The 21,623-nt window shown below is 41.0% G+C and overlaps 2 protein-coding genes across 3 annotated transcripts in view; one reads left to right on the top strand and one right to left on the bottom strand.

Annotated features, from left to right (window-relative positions):
* The window catches only part of LOC132871303 (protein unc-13 homolog A), a 91,443-nt gene extending 88,830 nt beyond the window's left edge, over positions 1-2,613 (top strand). Inside the window, exons 40-42 of the mRNA XM_060905419.1 lie at positions 1,298-1,390; positions 1,516-1,675; positions 2,186-2,613. Coding sequence (XP_060761402.1) covers positions 1,298-1,390; positions 1,516-1,675; positions 2,186-2,477 — 545 coding nt within the window. The 3' untranslated portion in view covers positions 2,478-2,613. The remainder of the gene's footprint in view (positions 1-1,297; positions 1,391-1,515; positions 1,676-2,185) is intronic.
* Positions 2,614-12,714: 10,101 nt separating this feature from the next.
* LOC132871785 (RNA-binding protein MEX3B) lies at positions 12,715-20,913 on the bottom strand. 2 transcript variants are annotated; one of them, XM_060906289.1, is made up of 3 exons: positions 20,507-20,913; positions 19,470-19,997; positions 12,715-18,257 (listed from the first exon to the last, which is right to left on the bottom strand). In XM_060906289.1, the coding sequence occupies exons 2-3, from the start codon at positions 19,936-19,938 to the stop codon at positions 16,879-16,881; spliced, it is 1,848 nt and encodes a 615-aa protein (XP_060762272.1). In that variant the 5' UTR covers positions 19,939-19,997; positions 20,507-20,913; the 3' UTR covers positions 12,715-16,878. The 2 variants fall into 2 exon arrangements, with proteins under 2 accessions (XP_060762272.1, XP_060762273.1); XM_060906290.1 differs by having other exon boundaries at positions 20,639-20,913.
* Between the last annotated feature and the right edge of the window lie 710 nt (positions 20,914-21,623).

Raw genomic sequence — 21,623 nt, 5'->3', positions numbered from 1 at the left:
TATAATTTTCCACTCACCTTTGCCAGTGTCAATCACCTCAAATAGGCAGATGTTTCTTACCTTGACAGCTTTGATATTATTTTTATTAGGAAATAAATAAATGGAATATCAGTGGTATTTCAAATTAAAACAAAGTGTGAAGACTTGATTACTACTTTTGCAAACCACTAGTAAAGATAAACAAATATGTGCCAGGAATCAAGTGTTGATATAGTAATGTGGATATAGTAGTGGGGATGGCTGTGCCAGGCTAGTAATCTCTACTACACAATGAGGCCTGCTGGTGGTCATATTTGTATGGGTCATACAATTCTATGTGATATAGCTGACCCGACCCCGGCCCCCATCACAGTCAGGAACGACAATGTGGCCCCCAGAGAAAAAAGTTTGGTGACCCCTGGTCTAGTCCATTTATTTTGAATGGTGAACCGAATTATATACACTCACTGGCCATTTTAATTGGAACATGTGTATGCGCATGCGCGATTGTTACACTCTTACATTCTTACAGCATGATGACATAGTGGCTAGCGCCTCGATATGAGGCAGTAGCCACAACAAAAACGATTTTGACCTTTTTGTTGACCTTGACCAGATGACCCTCAAAATGTTGGAGGTTCTATTTGAGACCAATGCCCATCTATCCTGAAAGTTTCATGAAGATTGATTCATCCATTCTCCCGTAATATCGTTAAAAAAAACAAAGAAACCCGACCGAAAACAATACCTCGTCCCCTAGTGGACTTGTCCTGGGCGAGGTAACAAAAAGGCAAAGAAGAAGCACTTAAATTTTTAACCTCATCAAGAAATCCAGATTTAATGAAAAATCAACTACAACCCAACACAACTCCAACAACAACTCCTGATAAACCAGTGTTTCATGGGCTTCATTTGCATATCAGCACATGATTGGCTCTTGTGTTTTATGATGTAATAAAATACAAATCCTGTCAGGTTCAGCTATTCACATTTTCCAGTGATGTTTTCAACTCTTGGGCCCTTAACCCTGAGAAGCTTTTCATTTAATTCTTGCAAGCAAGGATTTCTTATTGTGTAACTCCAGATTCCGCATGCATTGTCACATGCAGCTTGGCATGAAGTTCTACAAACATAAAGAAATAATTTTTCTTTCTGTATTCTCATTCAGTAAACAGTTAAATAACTAAGACCTTGAGGTATGACACAAGTGTCTGCATGGATTGCATGGCAGGAAAGTACCTATAACTACATTTCTCACATTGCATTGTGTGACATGTATAATTCAAACCTACAATTTTTCTAACCGTTCATCTTTCAGCCTCAGGTGTGGATGACGCTGTGGGAGAGGTATGCATGACCGTGGAGATCCTCACCGATCCCAACACCGGAGGACACAAAATCAATGTTAAAGGTTGAAATTTTCCCTTTACTCCTTCTCTTTCTTCTCTGGAATGTTGCAGATGTGATGAATGAATCTGTGAATGACACTTTTTCCACTCCTCCCCTCCCTCCCACTGTCATGTGTTTGATTGTCAGTGGTGGCAGCCAATGACCTGCGCTGGCAGACTCAGGGCATATTCCGGCCCTTTGTAGAGGTCTACATCATCGGACCGCACCTCAGCGACAAGAAGAGGAAGTTTGCTACCAAGTCCAAGAACAACAGCTGGTCCCCGAAATTTGCAGAGTCCTTCCAGTTGTATGTCTGTGTTTATTAAAATGCAGAATTATGTAGTTCATATGAATAATTTTTTTTTATATTTAATAATTAAGCAGGTGGTCAAGAATGATTGAAAGCTATATTGAAGTTTAGTCTTATTTGCAAAATGATGGCATTTGTTGTTAGCATTTTTTGATTCAAGAAAAAAAAAGTGTTTTCTTTCCCAGAAACAGTAATGGAAGATACTGATAGAGATTGAATAATACAAAATTCACATTAGTTCATACTGCATACTCAGTTTAAGTGTCTGGTTTCTAATGTACAGCCCAACAGATGAGATCTTGCACTTCGTCTTCTCATTAATTCATTCATTCATCTCCAGTAAGCACTTTATCCTGGTCAGGGCCACAGTAGATTCTATGCCAAGAACACTGAGGTCCAGGCCTCGTCATTAAGACATACAGGAAAATAATACACAGAGATAACAAGAAGAAATCTTGAACAGAATGTCTGTCTTTGCCCCTCCTTGTATCTTCTCCGTCTCTGTAGTGTCCTGGGCAGCGAGCTGGGCCCCGAGGGCTATGAGCTGCAGGTGTGTGTGAAGGACTACTGCTTTGCCCGAGAGGACCGTACAGTTGGCATGACCGTGCTGCAGCTAAAAGACCTGGTATCGCGAGGCGGTGGAGCCTTCTGGTTACCCCTGGGCAAACGTGTGCACATGGACGAGACGGGCCTTACCGTGCTGCGAATCCTCTCACAGCGCAACAACGATGATGTGGCCAAAGAGTTCGTCAAGCTCAAATCGGACCAACGCTCAGCCGAAGAGGGCCGTGGGAGTTAAGAGACTGGAGATCACACTGTACACATGCACAAAAAATGGAAAGATGCACACATACGTACACACACATAAACATGAACCAAGTGAACAGGAAACAGTCAGGTCAGTAAACACTGACTTGTATAGAGACTAATGTGAGTTAGAGAAAATAATGTTGTGCCTCACCAGTGGCATAGCGTAAATCTCTGCATAAGCACTAAAGCAATCAAACCTGATTCAAGCAAATAATGATGTCAGAGGTGTCGCTCTTTCATCTTTGCCTTTTTTGTAAAGAGAACTCCGCTGTGACATCCGAAAATGCAACAGTATAGACACATACATGCCCATTTTATGCCCAGTCTCCTTTTTGCAATCTAAATTGACAGTAGACTTAAGCATGCTTCAAAGTTTATATATATATATATATATATATATATATATATATATATATATATATATATATATAAACACAATAGCAATTAATGCCATACATATGTCACACATACAAATTTTCCTACTTTTTATCGTTTATAAAAACATGCCGAAGCCTATTTGACCTTGTATCATAAAAAATGTCACCGTAAGAAACATTAGCCATTACTCAGTTGTGCAGTGAGCAAAGGCAGCACTGAAACGATATGTTAGCGATCCATGCATGGCTTGAGTCGGCACATTGCTCCTCCGTACTCTACACTTACATGTGTAGACCAGCATGCTGCTCTTACCTGCTTTACCCATAATGCATTGCTGCTTACAGGAGCTACGTGACTTCCATGTACTCTCTCCCTCACTCATGTTTTATAACTAGACAACTGTAAAAATCCAAAACACGATGGGGCTCAATATTTTCGTCTTGTTTTATGGAAACTTTGCACTTAAGCCTCTGTTGCATGTTTTTGAGTCCAGTCCCAGTCGCGTGTTTCTTATCCGTCCATCTGGTCCAGTCAGAACTTTCTGTTTCTGATGTCCTCTGTTACGTTGTGCATGATGAAGCCAAGCCACTTTAACACTGTGACTCTTTCCTCATGCCTGCCGCCGCTGCTGTGCATTATGGACCTTTAGGTTGTTTGATTTTGTGTGTTCTTTGGTTCCTGGATATCCAAACCAAAACTGGTAGTTGGAGTGGTGAAGATTGAATATGCTGTTATAGACGTTGAATTCAGAGTAGTGAAAATGGGATCGGGCAATATGGCAAAAATATCACGATATGTCATATTATTTAGGTTTGCGAACAAAGTGATAACTGAAGAGTAGGTACAGGATGTCAACAAAAAAATTAGGGGAAAAAAACCTATGGAAAAATACAGTAGTTCAGTGGCTCTAAGACCCCGTCCACACGTAGCCGGGTATCTGCTAAATCGAAGATATTTTTCTACGTTTTGGCCTGTCATCCACATGAAAACACATCAAAAACGAATATTTAAAAAAACTCCGGGCAAAGTGAAGATTTTTGAAAACTCCGTGTATGCCTTTTCGTGTAGACAGAGATAACCGGAGTTTTGCGTCTTAGAACGTCACAGTCTGCGCCAAAAAAATGACAACAAATCTGCCCTGACGTCAAACGTACGACCTTTGTTTACTGCAGAAGCCAGATTAAGCATGGACAAAGAGTAATGGATCGGAGTAGTGCCTTGAAAGCGTTAATTATTGTCCAGGTGCTATTTACATGTTTAATTTTAGAAGCCCAACTACTGACAAGATTCCCAGTCAACGTTTTCTTGCGTCTTTTGAAGTTTATACTCCAAAATTGTGTTTAGAAGCAATTCTGTCTCCGAGTCTGTCCAGACGAACGAGCTTGGCGCCATGTTTTATGTTTAGGTGGAAGTGACGCCAACAGAGGGCTATTCTGATGTGATTAGGGGGTAGGATTTGGGGAAATAATGCCATCTACAGGTTTGGAATGCTTATGAATGTGATTGAAAACGCAGATGTTCGGTTATGTGTGGAAGGGATTTTTTTCGAAGACGAGGAGGTGTGGATAAAACATTTTTATAAACGGAGGGGGGGAAAATGTTCGGTTTTAAACATACCCGGCTACGTGTGTACATGGCCTAAGAAATGAGAATGAAAAACATTTATAACAATAGATTTTTACATGCCAGTCAGCTGCTGTCAATAACATCGTTCAATAATGAGGATACACACAATACTCTCAGAAAAGCATGCAATTACATAATTTATCATAATATCAATATTACCCAGTGAGCATTACTTTGACTAGAGACATCAGTGAAGATGTATTACATAAATTGGCCCGTAAAAAGATTTATACCTTGATTTGCCCATAAATACACATCAGTTAGTGCATGAAAAGTTTGATATCTGTTCTACATTTTTTAAAACATGTATTTCAGACTTTCTCCTACTAACTCCTGCTATAACTTTATTTTCAAAATCTTGGTGCTCTCTGGTGTCATATCACCCGGCCTTTTAATAACATAATATACAGATTCATTGCTATAATACACCAAAATATTAATGGAGATGTAAGAGCTGCCACTGAAGGAAGAAGTCTGCCTACAAACCACAGACTGGTGGATACATCTTTGCAGATGAGTGTAAGCAGCGAGGATGACAACAATTAATTATTAATATGGCTGAAACATCCTGTCAGAAATTGTCAGGTTAGCTCATGGCTAGCTGTCTGGTGTTAGCCATGAGGATTGTGTACAGTTATGAATATGGCTTAAAAATTCTCTCAGAAATCCTCTCAAGTTGATTTATTTTACCGAGCTGATTCATGAAAATTATTAACAATAGGAATACGATTTTAAAAATGTCAGACATCCTGTCAGGTTAGCTTATTTTGGCTAGCTAGCAGGTTAGCACTGAGAGTTATAAATATTTATAAATATCCTCTCAAATCCTGCCAAGACAACTTATTTTAGCTTGCTAGCCAATTATTAACATTAAGGATATGACTTTTTAAAATCCTCTCAGAAAACCTGTCAGGTTAGCTTATTTTTGGCTAGCTAGCAGGGTTAGCAATGAATAATACTTTTTTCCCCTGACAAGTTAACTTATTTTAATGATGAGCGAGCTCAAAGTTATACCTTTTAAGACTTTTTTTTTTAAATCATCTTGGATATATTTTAAAACTTTTTCTTTTAAGACTCCACCTGGCCAGGCCAGCTATAAATATGACTTAAAATTCCTCTCAGGCGAGTTCATTTTGGCAATTAGCCATGGTTAGCACTAAATATATTTAACATTTATGAATATCCTCTCAGAAATCCTGTCACCTTATTTTAGCCATCTAGCTATTTGTAGATTATTAACATTATGAATCTGTCTTTAAAAATTTGACAGGTTACGGTAGCTAATGTTGGCTAACTGGCTAGCATTAGCGATACACATCATGAACATACATGACTAAAAATGTCTCTCAGAAATCCTGTCAAGACAACTTATTTTAGCTTGCTAGCAAATTATTAGCATTAAGAATATGACTTTAAAATCCTCCCAGAAAACTTGTCAGGTTAGTGTATTTTTGGCTAGCTAGCAGGGTTAGCAATTAATAATTTTCCCCCCTAACAAGTTAACTTATTTTAGCTTGCTAGCAAATCATTAAGAAGAATTATTTTTTAAAATCCTTTCCGAAAACCTGTCAGGTTAGCTTATTTTTGGCTAGCTATCAGGGTTAGCAATGAATAATCCTTTTTTTTTTTTCTTTTGACAAGTTAACTTATTTTAGCGAGCAAGCTAAAAGTTATAGCCTACCTTTAAAGACTATGAAAAAATCATCTTGGATACCTTTTAAGACTTTTTCTTTAAAGTATCCTTCTGGCCAGCTATAAATATGACTTAAAATTCCTCTCAGGCGAGTTCATTTTGGCAAGCTAGCCATGGTTAGCACTAAATATATTTAACATTTATGAATATCCTCTCAGAAATCCTGTCACCTTATTTTAGCCATCTAGCTATTTGTAGATTATTAACATTATGAATCTGTCTTTAAAAATTTGACAGGTTACGGTAGCTAATGTTGGCTAACTGGCTAGCATTAGCGATACACATCATGAACATACATGACTAAAAATGTCTCTCAGAAATCCTGTCAAGACAACTTATTTTAGCTTGCTAGCAAATTATTAGCATTAAGAATATGACTTTAAAATCCTCCCAGAAAACTTGTCAGGTTAGCGTATTTTTGGCTAACTAGCAGGGTTAGCAATTAATAATTTCCCCCCCCCCCCTAACAAGTTAACTTATTTTAGCTTGCTAGCAAATCATTAAGAAGAATTATTTTTAAAAATCCTCTCTGAAAACCTGTCAGGTTAGCTTATTTTTGGCTAGCTAGCAGGGTTAGCAATGAATAATCCTTTTTTTTTTTCTTTTGACAAGTTAACTTATTTTAGCGAGCAAGCTAAAAGTTATAGCCTACCTTTAAAGACTATGAAAAAATCATCTTGGATACCTTTTAAGACTTTTTCTTTAAAGTATCCTTCTGGCCAGCTATAAATATGACTTAAAATTCCTGTCAGGTGAGTTCATTTTGGCTAACTAGTCATGGTTAGCGCTAAGTATATTTAACATTTATGAATACCCGTCAAATCCTTTCAGAAATCGTGTCAAGTCGTCTTGTTTTAGCTAGTTAGGCAGGGGTTATACATTTTAAGTTATAAAGAACTTCTTCCTCTTGGAAATCTTGTCCAGTTAGCTCTCTGGACAGCTAAAATTATTATTTAAAACTCCTGCCAGATTAGCTCATGGTATGGTAGTTGGCTATGGTTGGCAATGAATATTAGTAACAACTATGACTTAAAAATCTTGTCATCTTAGCCAGTGTTAGCTTTTAGGCTCGCGTTAACAGTGAAATTTGAAGCTAGCTGGCTAAAGTTAGCATTGAAGATTGTTAATACGTCTATGAATATGACTTAAAGATCATTTCTGAAATCCTGTCAGGTTAGCTTGTACTACAAAAAATGTATGAATGCCAAATACTTTTCCTCCCTATTTGGAATAGTTTAATATTCCTTCTGGGGACTATAATCTGCTGACAGACTTTTTATGAATGAAAGAGGTTTTTTTTTTAATGAATGAATGAGTGCCTCTTCAGCATCTCAGTCATTAATTAGAATAATGGGGACTCCTTGCTGGATTGCCCTTTTGAGAAACGTGTCAACAGTGTGAAATACGTTGCAAGAAGTTCACATGTCTAATCGTGTCACTCAGTAGTGTTCAGTGTGGCTGGATCTTTAGTCCAGCATTCTGCCAAATAAAAGCACCGTCTTTGTCACGTTTAAGTCTGTACTTGTCAGATTATCGATGAACCAGACTGTACGTCCGTGGCATATGGGCACAGCTGTGCTTTGCTCATGTTGTAATGTAATCTCGTGTCAACTTGTCTGTCTTAATTCTACAGCAATACTATAGACTGAGACTAAAACAGAACCGTGTGGAGAGTAAACCCGAAACACACACACACACACATGCCAAATAGAGTCTTTTAGTCAGGCATCCATCCAGGAAGATACACAGGCCTGTACAAGCAACAATAAGTTGCTCCATACCACGTATGTTTTCACAAACTAGTTGAGTATTTGGGAACAGTGGGAAGCACAGAACACAGGTTTCATTTCAGGTATGTAAATGTTTAGCTGTTTCAATATATTGAAGTGCATCATTAGCACCGTTCCTGCACTTTTTATTCACTTAATGATCAAGTTCAGAAGTGTTCTTGTCTCTTTGAGGGCTGTGTATGTGGTCTTATGAGGGAAGACAGCCAGTCATGGATAGATAGCCATCAAAGTTTGCTATTTTTACACCGAAACCATAGTGCAATTAAACGCAGTCATAGTGGTTAGCTTTGGATGAGAATATTAAATGTTTACAAACAAGGCAGAGTGTTTCAGCACAAATCGCTTGCACATATTTACGTAATTATTTTTGGGAAGCAAATAGCAAAATGGGTTGAGTTTAAGAGTTAAGTAGAAGTAGGTCTCTTATGACACTGCAGTGGGCTTTAACGGTCAAACCAAATCCAATGCAGCTTTGAATGTTCGTCACACCGGCCTTTACTTAGGAGAAACAGTTAGGGGTGGACACAGTTACACAAAATGATATGATTAAAAGAATAGTTCAGCCAAATGTTGAAACGACTCCAAATTTCCGTCAATCAGCCAAGACTTATTTGGCGTCTGTAGTTTGCTTTAGTTTTGCGCTGAAGCGTTGAGGCTACGGCAGTAGCTATCGGTTTAATATCATACATCCTGCCTCCATCCTGCCTTATTCAGGATCTCAGACAGACCATCTCATATGGACTGGAACACTGTTTTATACAGTAATGTATAATAATAATTCCTATTATCACTTACGTTATGACAGCTATAAATACAGTGGTGCTTGAAAATTTGTGAAACCTTTAGAATTTATTTTTCTGCATAAATATGACCTAAAAGATCATCAGATTTTCACACAAGTCATAAAAGTAGATAAAGAGAACCCAGTTAAACAAATGAGACAAAAATATTATACTTGGCCATTTATTTATTGAGGAAAATGATCCAATATTACATATCTGTGAGTGGCAAAAGTATGTGAACCTTTGCTTTCAGTATCTGGTGTGACCCCCTTGTGCAGCAATAACTGCAACTAAACGTTTCCGGTATCTGTTGATCAGTCCTGCACACCGGCTTGGAGGAATTTTAGTCCGTTCCTCCGTACAGAACAGCTTCAACTCTGGGATGTTGGTGGGTTTCCTCACATGAACTGCTCGCTTCAGGTCCTTCCACAACATTTCGATTGGATTAAGGTCAGGACTTTGACTTGGCCATTCCAAAACATTAACTTTATTCTTCTTTAACCATTCTTTGGTAGAACGACTTGTGTGCTTAGGATCGTTGTCTTGCTGCATGACCCACCTTCTCTTGAGATTCAGTTCATGGACAGATGCCCTGACATTTTCCTTTAGAATTCGCTGGTATAATTCAGAATTCATTGTTCCATCAATGATGGCAAGCCGTCCTGGCCCAGATGCAGCAAACCAGGCCGAAACCATGATACTACCACCACCATGTTTCACAGATGGGATAAGGTTCTTATACTGGAATGCAGTGTTTTCCTTTCTCCAAACATAACACTTCTCATTTAAACCAAAAAGTTCTATTTTGGTCTCATCTATCCACAAAACATTTTTCCAATAGCCTTCTGGCTTGTCCACGTGATCTTTAGCAAACTGCAGACGAGCAGCAATGTTCTTTTTGGAGAGCAGTGGCTTTCTCCTTGCAACCCTGCCATGCACACCATTGTTGTTCAGTGTTCTCCTGATGGTGGACTCATGAACATTCACATTAGCCAATGTGAGAGAGGCCTTCACTTGCTTAGAAGTTACCCTGGGGTCCTTTGTGACCTCGCCAACTATTACACGCCTTGCTCTTGGAGTGATCTTTGTTGGTCGACCACTCCTGGGGAGGGTAACAATGGTCTTGAATTTCCTCCATTTGTACACAATCTGTCTGACTGTGGATTGGTGGAGTCCAAACTCTTTAGAGATGGTTTTGTAACCTTTTCCAGCCTGATGAGCATCGACAGCGTTTTTTCTGAGGTCCTCAGAAATCTCCTTTGTTCGTGCCATGATACACTTCCACAAACATGTGTTGTGAAGATCAGACTTTGATAGATCCCTGTTCTTTAAATAAAACAGGGTGCCCACTCACACCTGATTGTCATCCCATTGATTGAAAACACCTGACTCTAATTTCACCTTCAAATTAACTGCTAATCCTAGAGGTTCACATACTTTTGCCACTCACAGATATGTAATATTGGATCATTTTCCTCAATAAATAAATGACCAAGTATAATTTTTTTTGTCTCATTTGTTTAACTGGGTTCTCTTTATCTACTTTTAGGTCATATTTATGCAGAAATATAGAAAATTCTAAAGGGTTCACAAACTTTCAAGCACCACTGTACTCATTCTCTCACCAGCCTCTATTATTCTCACTTGCAAAATGAATTTAAAAAAAAAACACAGTGTGACATTTTACCAAGAAACCTGAAAGCGCAGTTATCAAGCTCTGACACTGGACACTCCTTCAGTAAATGGTAAATAAACATCTCCTTAGAGTAAGCTTTACCATATCAACAGTTACATGTGTTTCATTGTTAAATAACATTTTAACAATCTGGCCTTAGTTTCCCAAAAGCATCGTAGCACAAAGATCATCATTAAATGGTAGAGCGAGCAGCACAATGAATGCTAGTTAAGATGCTCTTAGCGTTAAGAGGCTTTTGGGAAACCCACCCCTCATCATTAGCCTTAGATTTTAGCAGAGCATCCGCTATGAACAAGTTGTTACGATATCAGTGATAGCGTATTAGAATATAGATTGTATGGATGTAAAAATGTAGCGTATTAGAGGTATAGATTTGAGAATTCAACCACACTGTGATATAGATGATAGTAATAGAATCTGTTTACATACGCTGTAATTTTGGCAAGTGTGTAATGATTTAAGCATATAATCTGCTCAGTGCTAAACTGGTAGCTATAAGCTGTCCTTATGCTCTGAGTAGCTACAACACCTTCAGTGCAAAAACTTCAAAAGCAAGCTGATGACCCTAAACGTATTTTGGTTGATAGTTTGAAGTAAGGGAAATGTTGTGACATTAATGTTTGGCAAAACTATTCCTTTAACAAATGCAGAAATGCCATCCCCATGAGGGCTTGCACTAAACACACACACACACACACATACAGAGACCCACACTCAGACCCGCTCAAGCACAAACAGGCATGATGGTTACCCCATATGCATGTGTGCATGCCTGCTGCCGTGCAGTCCACACGCTGCCCACATTATGAATAGAAACTAAGTGCATGAAGGGGAAACGAATGTTTATTGTGCCAGCACGTGTCTTTTTTTTCCATGTTTATCCTGCCAACTCTCGAATTATTTATCTTTATATTTCCTTTGGGTTCATATTCTCAAATGTATTTATTTTTATCAAAACGAAAACAGCTTGTGAATACGTAAACATGCTCAAAAATGAATGTAGCGTGTACAAGCATGAGAGGATGTTTTTATACCAGGGATGTTTCTAATTTTTATTTTTAATCATTATAATGGTTTCTAATCAGAACAGTCGTGGAGTATTGCAACATTGCTTCCTATTAAAATATGATCACTCAAATCAAACCCTGTGGATTTATTTCATTGTCGAAAGATGAATGCGTACACACTCAGCCAGTAAGTCATCATGATTTAAAGATGCAGTTTGGAATATTTTACTCGACCTGTTTTTAAAACAGCATGGAAAACTGGGATTCACAAAATAGTGTTTTGTAATGGACCTGGCTAGTTGCTTTTTCTTTGTGTGTACTTTTGTTTTCTTTTACGGTACTTTTCTGGCCCAGAAATTAGCTCCGCCCACAGCTGTATGGGACAGAGGGGTGTGTTTTCATTGGAGTTGTAATTCACCTTTCAGGCAGCAGAGGGCTCTAAAATCTTTAAATTTATAATTTTCACAATTCATGTTCAAATTATAAATCGATTCCTTTTTATACATCCAAGGCAGAGTTCTGAGATATTAGTGTAATCAGAGCACAAACCTTCTGATTTCTGTCTTTACATATCCTCCCTTTGCCAAATCAAGCTTATATATTTTCTGTATTATTTCATAATTATTGGATTCTCACAATATTACAGAAATTACAGTTGAATAATCATTACAGTATAATTAACCCAGTACTGTGTGTATAGAATACTGGCTAATCTTCATGTGTAATGTGTGCCAAATAAATAAGTTAATGTAGAGAACTATCTAGGATTGTTGGTCCCAAAGTGGAGTCTGTGATGAGGCAAATCATAAACCAACCATTTTTAAACATATTACATTTATTACATATTCTTATGATTATTTTACTGGTCATTTGAATTAAATGAATTTAATCCAAACCACAGTTTAACACCACAACAAGTAGGTGTATAAACAAATGTCAATCTAATGTATTCTGCATCTCAGGAGTAAAAGGCTCTAGGGTGCCAATAAATAGCCAAAATATTATTGTACACATTTGAATAATGCGCTTGGCATTTAAATCATTACATTATGTTCCTAAAACAAATCAGTACTGAGAGCATCTGTAGAATTTATTTTTACAGTCCCTAGCTTAAAAAGTTTGACATCCCTGTTTCTAAGAGTTGAACGAGACTCCAAACCAGTTTCTAAGGCATCATCAGAGAAATTCATGAAACTGAAACGTCACAGAAAGGCGTATAAAGGAGAACACTTGTCAAAAATCAGGAGGAAAGAAAACACTGAAATTTATTTATTTATGCTCTTTGGAAAAAGAAAAGAAAAACTCAACTAAAGCCAATTTTCAACATGTGGAAGAAAAGAAATGTGGTCCAAGAAGTCAGGACTTATCTCTTCCATGATCATGATTTTATGATTGAAACAAGCAAAAAGACAAAAGCAAGTCTCCATTTGTGCTGATTAAATAAATCTGATGGAGATGTGGTTCTTGAGAAAAGGTCTCACTTCCCAATAGCTAGAGCCTCAACACAGACTGAGCAAAAGCACTAATTACTGTATTCATAGTCTTAAAGCGGCACTGTGTTGTCTGTCTTTTACATATATCATCATCAAGTTAACATATGAATTCACGAATCAAGTAAGTGCAATGTAACCATGTTTTCTGTACACATTTTTTGTGGATTATAGTAAACGTAATAAAAGGCATACGAGTGTACAGTATATAGTATACAGTGCTTGTGTTTATTGGGTTTCAGTGCCTCCTATCGGCCACATGAAAAACTGCAGTTCAGACTTCTAAAGAAATAAAGCTGTAGACTGTAAAACTCCAATGATAAACTTATAACAGCTTCATTTCCCACATGGCACTTAAACACAACGGTTTATTAAAGTGGTGTTCTGTGGGTTTCATAAGACTCGAAGCAATCTCGCTTTCAGAGATCAACCCATAAACACAGACTCCTCCGCCTGAGCCCCAGTTCCTCATCCAGCCTGGATTGAATACCTTTGTATTGTCCTACAGTAACCTAAATGAAAAGCACCAAGACACTGAGGTTTATTGTTTTACAGTAAAAAATGAAAACAAAAAACAAGATTTTATTAAAGAAGCATAAAAAATAAAACTCTTGATACATTTCTTATAACCGTGAAGTCAGTTCAAATTATAACGTGTATACAATTGTTCCGACTCGCGGCTAAAAGGTCCATAAACTTTCAAATAAAATATATTTCAATTTTAAATTTTCTTCAATAATTTTCTCATTTTGTTATAAATTGCCTATATGTTTTACACAGGAAAACAGAAATATGGAAAATAAAGATAAATTTGCAGTAATAAAAGGGTCACATTATAATCTGGGATATTTAGGTTAAAAGTAAGCAAATAAATTGTAAAAAATAAAATGTGTAAAAAGATTTTTTGTCTTTTTTTTTAACTTTAGAAAATTATTATTAGCTAATGCCTGATGGCTTCAAGACATGCAGATACTTACAAATAATGACAATGTTTTTAAAAACTACTAAACTTATCAGTTTTGTACGGCTGGAAAAAAAGTCCCAATGATTGTATTTCAGGGTATTTACAGTCAGGTCTAAAACCTTGTTTCTGAAATGACTTTTGGTTCTGCATATTAAAAAAATTAAAGCAACAACAAAACAAAAAAACAAACAAACAAAAAAAAAACGCTGGAAAGGAGAGCAGAGTTACAGGGCCAAGTGATCTATAGGAGCATGGCAGCTTGGTGTAAGTCTGATGCCCGAGATCAGATCTCCCCTCTGAGCTTTCCTCAGTAAACCCTGTTTATGAACCTTAGAGAGGGGGTATGGAGGGGTAAGAAGAAGGGGTAACATACTAACTAAATTAACTAATCTCCATCTCGACTCTGTGCTGCCTGTCTCCAGGTTCGGAGTGACGGATTAACGGAGGAGTCTGGTCCTCGCTAGGCTGAGAAACACCTGGAGCTTCAGACGGCACAGCCGCGGAGGGGTGTTTACAGCACGCTACTGACTTGCAGCAAATTCTGTACCTTTAAACCAGTTCTGGTACTGTACCCCTTTTGAGTGTAGTATCTTAAAACTAACCTTACAAAAGATCTAATCTCAGCCCGATGAGATTCCTCTCCAACACAAATTCATCGCAGCAGACTCATACTCTGGACAAATTTTTTTTTTTTCCTTTTTAATTTCTTTTCCTCTTTTCATTTCTGTAACATTCTGCATTCGACAGCAAGGTAAAACGACTTAAAAATATCTGAATAAGACCACAAGAGCAGGTGGATCCCTGCTACAAACACAAACTCATTTTCTCTACAACGAGGGCAGGCGCTTCAGAAACAGACTGAACATCAGTAGTGATCTGCACCACCAAGGCACCAAATGCTCTCAACTCGGAACTGAAAGTGAACTGGCACTACTGAGTCTTTTAGAAAACATTCTGTATCTGTGTACCTGTGGATGAAGCAAAAAAATAAATATCTCTTCAAAAGGGGACACAGGAGAAATCATGGACCATTTTTGAGGCTGGGTTTCATACACGCCTGAATATGGAAACTGAATGGACAACACAGATAAAACCATGTAAACCAGAACTATAAAGATCTCACCTCTGACCTGAACCTCGGCTCCAGAGGTTTCCGTTTTGAAGCCACTGCGTCTAAGCGTCGGTTCTGGACTGAGACCCTACATCAAAACCTCGTCTGCGGCTCTCGGACACATAGCACAGAGTGAATGGAAGCCCTGGGTGAACATAGCTGCCAGGTTCTGATTGGTTCTCAATCCTGGTTATTGTAACTGAAGGAGACCTGAATTATCACAGGAAGCCCTTTTAGACTATACGATGTCATCATGGCTTGTCACTTTAAAAATAAAAATAAAAACCTATTTCACTGGGCACCTGGTGCAAGTATCCTCCAACCAAAGCACAAAAACAGCAAGAGGCTAAACATGGAAATGGGTCTGGGCGCTAGTGTGGATTACAGCAAAGAGCCTCTGCCCTCAAAGTAAGAGCAAGGCCTTGTGGGAAGGGCGGAAGACCGACGTTTCTCCAGGCTGGCCAGAGACCGAAAGAACATTGCAATGTGTCGCAGTGCACAAAGTGGGATGGATTCAAAAAACAGTCCGCTAAAATTCAAAAATAATAATAATTAAAAAAAATTCCCACTCTTCACCCTTTTCTCTTCCAAAACACACACACACACACACACACACACACACAGAGTAAGAAGAAACATTCTTGCAAAGTTACAACATCCTACCTATGCTAAAATTCAGTAATTCTGAACATGATGGAGAGGACATTTCTGTCCTGTTCCAACAACCAGACAGCTAATTTTAAAAGAATATCTAAAAGAACAAGAAAAGTGTAACAGATCAAGTTGCCTGTGGAGTGAAAAGGTGACTCCGCCGTATCTGTGGTGCTGTAGTGGACCCCGCCAGGACGGGGAATGAAACCAGAAGGAACAAATCTGAACTTATTTGATCAAAGCAGTAAATACACGTGTGTCTGATAATGAAGTGTATAGGACATGTCCACCCTGGGGGGAAAAGTCCTCAGGAGCAGTGCTTGTTCTAGTTTGAGGGTCTAACAACGCCCTCTTCTGGACTGGAGTATGAGTGTTTTCGGATTGCGAGACAAAAGACAGGCGGAACACCGACCTCTTAGCATTGTAATGATATTTCTTATGCAACGTTAACTATTCTATCTACCTACATAATATTGAACATTAACCATTATGCTGGATATCAACTTTTAACTTGAATAAATATTAAGTGTTTCATTCTTCATTGATAATAATAATAATAATAAAAAAACCAAATAATTCTGTACTATTTTGGTCTGACGAGTGTGCAGGCTCCGCAGTCTCCTAGGTTTTTTTTCTTCTTCTTCTTCAGAAAAACGCAAAAACGTGCGGGATTAAAAACAGACTGCATTCCCGCCCCTCTCAAAGTTCTCAAAATCAACCCTTAGAAAAAGTGCAGACCTATGCAGCTTAAATTGAAAAATATCTGCAAGTAGAAAAAAGTCTCAAGCAAAAAATAACCTGCTCAGAAGCAAGAATGAAGAGGAGGGGAGGGGGGGAATGTATAATACATGGACAGACTCATTGGCGGTAGATCAAATTAATGCCTAAAGATAGATAAGACACTGGTTTCTATCCTCCTCGTCCATCTCAAAGGAAAAATAAAGTACACTGCTGCTGACCTGCTGATTCCACAGCCTGGGATAAGTACATGAGTCGGTTATAACATTGACAGTATCATCATAGTTATTATTATTAATAATAAAATCAACATCAGAATAGTGTCATATTTAATATAGTAATTATCAATCCTATGTAGGCAGGTACACATCTTCCTCTCTCCTTATAGTTTACTGTAGACTTTCTAAATAGTGAGGTTGTTCTTCAGGGCTTGGGATAACAGCACCCCCGGTGACTGTGTGCCATTAAGAGAAAATGCGAATGCACTGCGTGGCTGGGGTGTGGCACACAGGGCACTCGGGCTCGTGTGACTGGCAGATTTGCCCAGCGCAGTCCATGCAGAAAAGATTGTGGCCACAGGGAACGAGAGCAGCTGTGACCTCGCTCTCGAAACAGACGAAGCAGTCCCTGTTGCCACCAGCTGGCATCATGCTGCTCAGGGCGCCGGTCTTCAAGCGGCCCAGCATGCCAGATCCGGCGCCCACGCTGCTGCCGCCGCCCTCAGAGTCGGTAGGCGAGCCGCCAGGCAACGAGGACGCGGAGCAGGACGAGTAGCCCGTGGTGCTGCCACCGCTGCTGCTGCTGCTGCCCCCTGAGAACGACGAGCCCGTGTGAAGCCAGGAGAGTGCGCTAAGCGGGTCGCTTTGTGCCCGCCGTGCCAGTGGGTGCTCCAATGCTGAGCCATCGCCAGGCAATGTGGGCGAGAGGCGTGGTGTGACCGTTCCCCCACTCAGGCCACTACTGTTGCGCCGGAGAGGCTGTGCCTGCTTGGTGCCGTTGGCCAGCGGTGCCCAGATGTTGCTGCTGCCGAATTCAAAGCCAAGCTCATCAGAGGTGGGTGCCATGCCAGGCGTGGGGTCATTGCTGAAGGTGAAGGTGCCTCCACCACTGCCCGTGCTAAATGGACTGGTAGGACTGGCGCTGTCTGTGGGACGGCGGCTACTCGGGTACGCCTCCGAACCCAGACTACCGTTGTGATAGGATGCTGTGGAGAGCTTGCGGCCTGAGTGGTGGATGGAGAGAGGGAGAGGAGGTGGTGGTGGTGGAGGAGGCGGAGGGGCTGTATGGTGAGCAGAGCTGCTTCCGCGCCCCCACAGTGTGCCCCCGAGCCCAAGAGAACCAAGGCCTTCGAGGCTGACATCGGTGCCATTTGTGTGAAAGTCGTTGTGGCCCTGCAGGTCGACGAAGGCGCCGGTGCGCAGCGTGATGTGCGTTTCAATCTCCTCACGTGCCCGGTCGACATTCTCCGGCATGCCTGTGACCTCAAACACAGGATCCTTCTCCCTGCTCGGTGTCACAATGTACGTGTGAGTCTGCTGCTGGATGCGTTTGATCGTGGCCCCTTTAGGCCCCACGACCAGACCCACCACACGGTAGGGCACACGCACTTGGATGGTAGTCTGACCTGGAAGGTGTGGCGGCCCAGGCAGAGACCCTCCACTTCCCCCGGCTTTGCAGCGAGACGCACGAATCATGGAGAAGTGATCAGCTGCAGAGATGATCTCACGCTTGGCCATTTCAACGTCCTCGCGGCGGCCCGTCACTATAAACACAGGGTCCTCGCCCCTCACCGGGGTCTTGATGTACGTGTTGGTCTTTGCTCGCAGGGCTTTGATCTTACAACCTACAAATCAAAAACATGGCGAGAGTCGAGATTTAATTTCAGGAAATCATGGACAAATATCTCTTCTGCTTTTGCCTTCATGTTGATCGTGTTTTATTCCACTGATTTCAGTCCAATATTATAGCAGTGGTAGGTTTGTGCGCTGCACATACTGACTTTACAACATCATTCATGAGTGCCTTAAAAATGACGTGTAACCAAGAGAGTTGCAATCCTACAACAGTTGCATATTTACTATGCTAACATGATTAATAGCACCTAGTGAGCTGTTATGACACATCAATCCCTGTTATTACACAGTTATTACATAGTTATTACAGCCCCAGGCCTAGTCACTTTAACGAAATGAACAAACGTCACATCAAAAGTTTTTCCCTGTATTCATTTCCTAATCTAAGGCATTTATGCTAATTTGAATGCAAGTGTAATTCTTAACTGTTGTTTTTGGGTCACTAAAATGTGACTACAGGATGCAGCTTTATTAAGTAAGCTGAGATGATAAATCAAAAGGGCTGGAAGAGAAAAAAAAAAAAAAGTTTGTAAACCCCCTAGTAAAGAGAAACCAATCCGATGCTCACATGTTCATTAGCAGCACTGCTGAGGTACACGACGCACTGTTTCTTTAAATATGGCTGCCTTCCGTCGCGCGGCCAATCGCGTGCGCGCACCGTGATGTCATCGTCCCAGGCAGAAAGCATGGCACTTTCAAACAAAGAGAACAAAGCCATAAAGCGGCGCGAGCACGCACGTGCCTCGACCGAGCTCGCGGTTCCGCACTGTTATTGACAATAACGTCAAATATAAATAAATATCAACACACACACGTGTTTTAACGCTACGTAACGGCGGTGAAATCGGATTCAGAGCCGCGCACAGACATGTAAAAGAAAAAAAAAAAACCCAGCACAACAGGAACTGTTTTTATTCAGAAACACCATTATAAACATTAACTTATCAGTGTGATAAAAGTGGGTTGGGACGTGGCCTTGACCGAGTGTGCAGTAAAGGAGTGTCGGTCTTTTGTTTAAGTAGAAGGATGCACTGCTTTAGACGTGTACAGACCTGCTTTGTCTGACCCCAGAGTCTCCCCTCCCCCAAGAACATGCAGCACAACCATGTCGGAAACTAAACTAATAAGACGCACAAAAATAGCTCCTTGTGACAGCTAGTGATAAACAACAAAGACAAAGAGAAATCATGAATAAAACCCACCTTGCCTCCCGACAATCTCAGCGACATGTTCTGAGCTGGGCACAGGCACACACTCGGTCATGTTGACGCTCCTTTTGCGGTTGCACAGCGCGGCGGTCTGGTCTCCCAGGACCGAGTGTGTGTGCGGGGCCATGTGGTAGCCTCCCGTGCCGTAGTACTCTGGAGACGGCGAGCAGGACGAAGGCGAGCCGCGGGAGCCGCCTGGATGGTCGAGCAGCGGCAGGTCCACGTAGCCGCCGCCTCCTCCTCCTCCTCCGGTACCGTTGCAGTTCTCGGACACGGTCCCCGTCGTGGTCCCGTCCAAAGAGTCCACTTTATCCAGCGCCATGAGCGAGAACTGATCGATAGCAAAGCGCAGCGCTTCCTGATGCTCCTCGTCGCGGGACTCCGGTTCCGGTTCTCCCGGCTGCGCGCTCACTACCACCGCGTCGTGCTCCATGATCTCTGGGTGGAACAGTGGGCTAGGCATGCTGCCCGCGGATCAGCATTAGACAGCACCCAGAAACAACGTCTTCTTCTTCTTCTTTTCTACGCAGAAAAAGCAAAAATAAATGTATTAAAACAAACAAAGTCTAGTTTGTGCTTAAAAAAAAAGTCCCTCTGCTTTGTCCTTATTGTTTTCTTCGTTCACGACCAGTTAGTTAGCAAAGTAGCTTAGCATTAGCTACATCGCCTCATGAGCTAGCATGAGTTGGTAACTTAGAGGTTCGGAATAAATAAATAAATGTCATCTTGCCGGTGTTTGTTCTTACAAAACGGCCCTGACACTTACAGACCTGACCGGGTTTCTTTTATAAGAATGGAATAACAGACGCTCAGAAAGAGAGAGAGAGAGAGGGAGAGAGAAAGGACGCTGCTTTTGTTGTTAGCAAACTAGCTTTAGCCGGTTAGCACAGAGAGAGGAGGTAAGTCACGTTGTCGCCGCCTTTGTTTGTAGGGAAGAGTCTGAGGAGCAGGCATGCACCGCGCCGAGCGAAGTTCAACCATCAAATCATTAAAAACAATGAACGGAAGTCAAAAACACGCGGTTAATTTACCTGGTTTGTCTTTATTCCGGTTCTGGATAAGGAATACTGAGGTCCAATAGGTTAGCCGAGTTTGCTAATTTGGGGGGCGTTTGGAGAGAATGTGTTTGCTTTTAAAAACAACAAAAAAAGCATTGAACATACACGCCAGAGTGAACATGCAGGAAAAGCGTCACTTTTCCATGACTCGTGCTAAGCCTTGGTGCGATTCTTCACATTTCCAGAAGCGTATAAATCCCCAAAAAGACACACAACAAGAGGCGCAGCGTCTGCTCTGATCTCGTCTCGTCTCGTCTCTTCTCTCGCGCTGCCTGGAGTCCGCCGCCTTTGTCTAGCCAGGCGCACGCGACGCCGCTCTCTGCCTGCCAGTCTCTCGCGCACAAGGCGCTGACGTCACCCGCGACACAACAATGGAGTTCAAAGGCCACGCAGTAGGCGCCCACATCAGCGACATGAGTGCGCATGCGCGTCCCCGGCAACACCCGGTCACGTTCAAACCGCCGAGCGTTGTGTTATTATCGTTACATGACATTACAGCCTTTAGATCAGATTTTATTTTCTTCAATCTGTTTTTCAACCTAACAACAACGCGAACTAGCTGTGTGGGAAATGTTCACTCATTTATACACTACCGTTCAAAAGTTTGGGGTCACCCAGACAATTTTGTGTTTTCCATGAAAATTGTCACACTTTTATTTACCACCATAAGTTGTAAAATGAATAGAAAATATAGTCAAGACATTTTTCTGGCCATTTTGAGCATTTAATCTCATCTCATCTCATTATCTCTAGCCGCTTTATCCTTCTACAGGGTCGCAGGCAAGCTGGAGCCTATCCCAGCTGACTACGGGCGTAAGGCGGGGTACACCCTGGACAAGTCGCCAGGTCATCACAGGGCTGACACATAGACACAGACAACCATTCACACTCACATTCACACCTACGGTCAATTTAGAGTCACCAGTTAACCTAACCTGCATGTCTTTGGACTGTGGGGGAAACCGGAGCACCCTGAGGAAACCCACGGGGAGAACATGCAAACTCCGCACAGAAAGGCCCTCGCCGGCCACGGGACTCGAACCCGGACCTTCTTGCTGTGAGGTGACAGCGCTAACCACTACACCACCGT

The sequence above is a fragment of the Neoarius graeffei genome, chromosome 23, assembly GCF_027579695.1.
Source record: "Neoarius graeffei isolate fNeoGra1 chromosome 23, fNeoGra1.pri, whole genome shotgun sequence".
Lineage (NCBI taxonomy): Eukaryota > Metazoa > Chordata > Actinopteri > Siluriformes > Ariidae > Neoarius > Neoarius graeffei.
The sequence above is the reverse complement of the archived record's forward strand: the minus strand, read 5'-3'. Positions and strand labels throughout refer to the sequence as shown.

Bases quoted from the DNA above. Each gene is read 5' to 3' on its own strand.
- LOC132871785 (XM_060906289.1), bottom strand. From the start codon at position 19,938: ATGCCTAGCCCACTGTTCCACCCAGAGATCATGGAGCACGACGCGGTG. The intron at 18,258-19,469 runs GTGGGTTTTATT...TTTGATTTGTAG, and splicing joins TGAGATTGTCGGGAGGCAAG to GTTGTAAGATCAAAGCCCTG.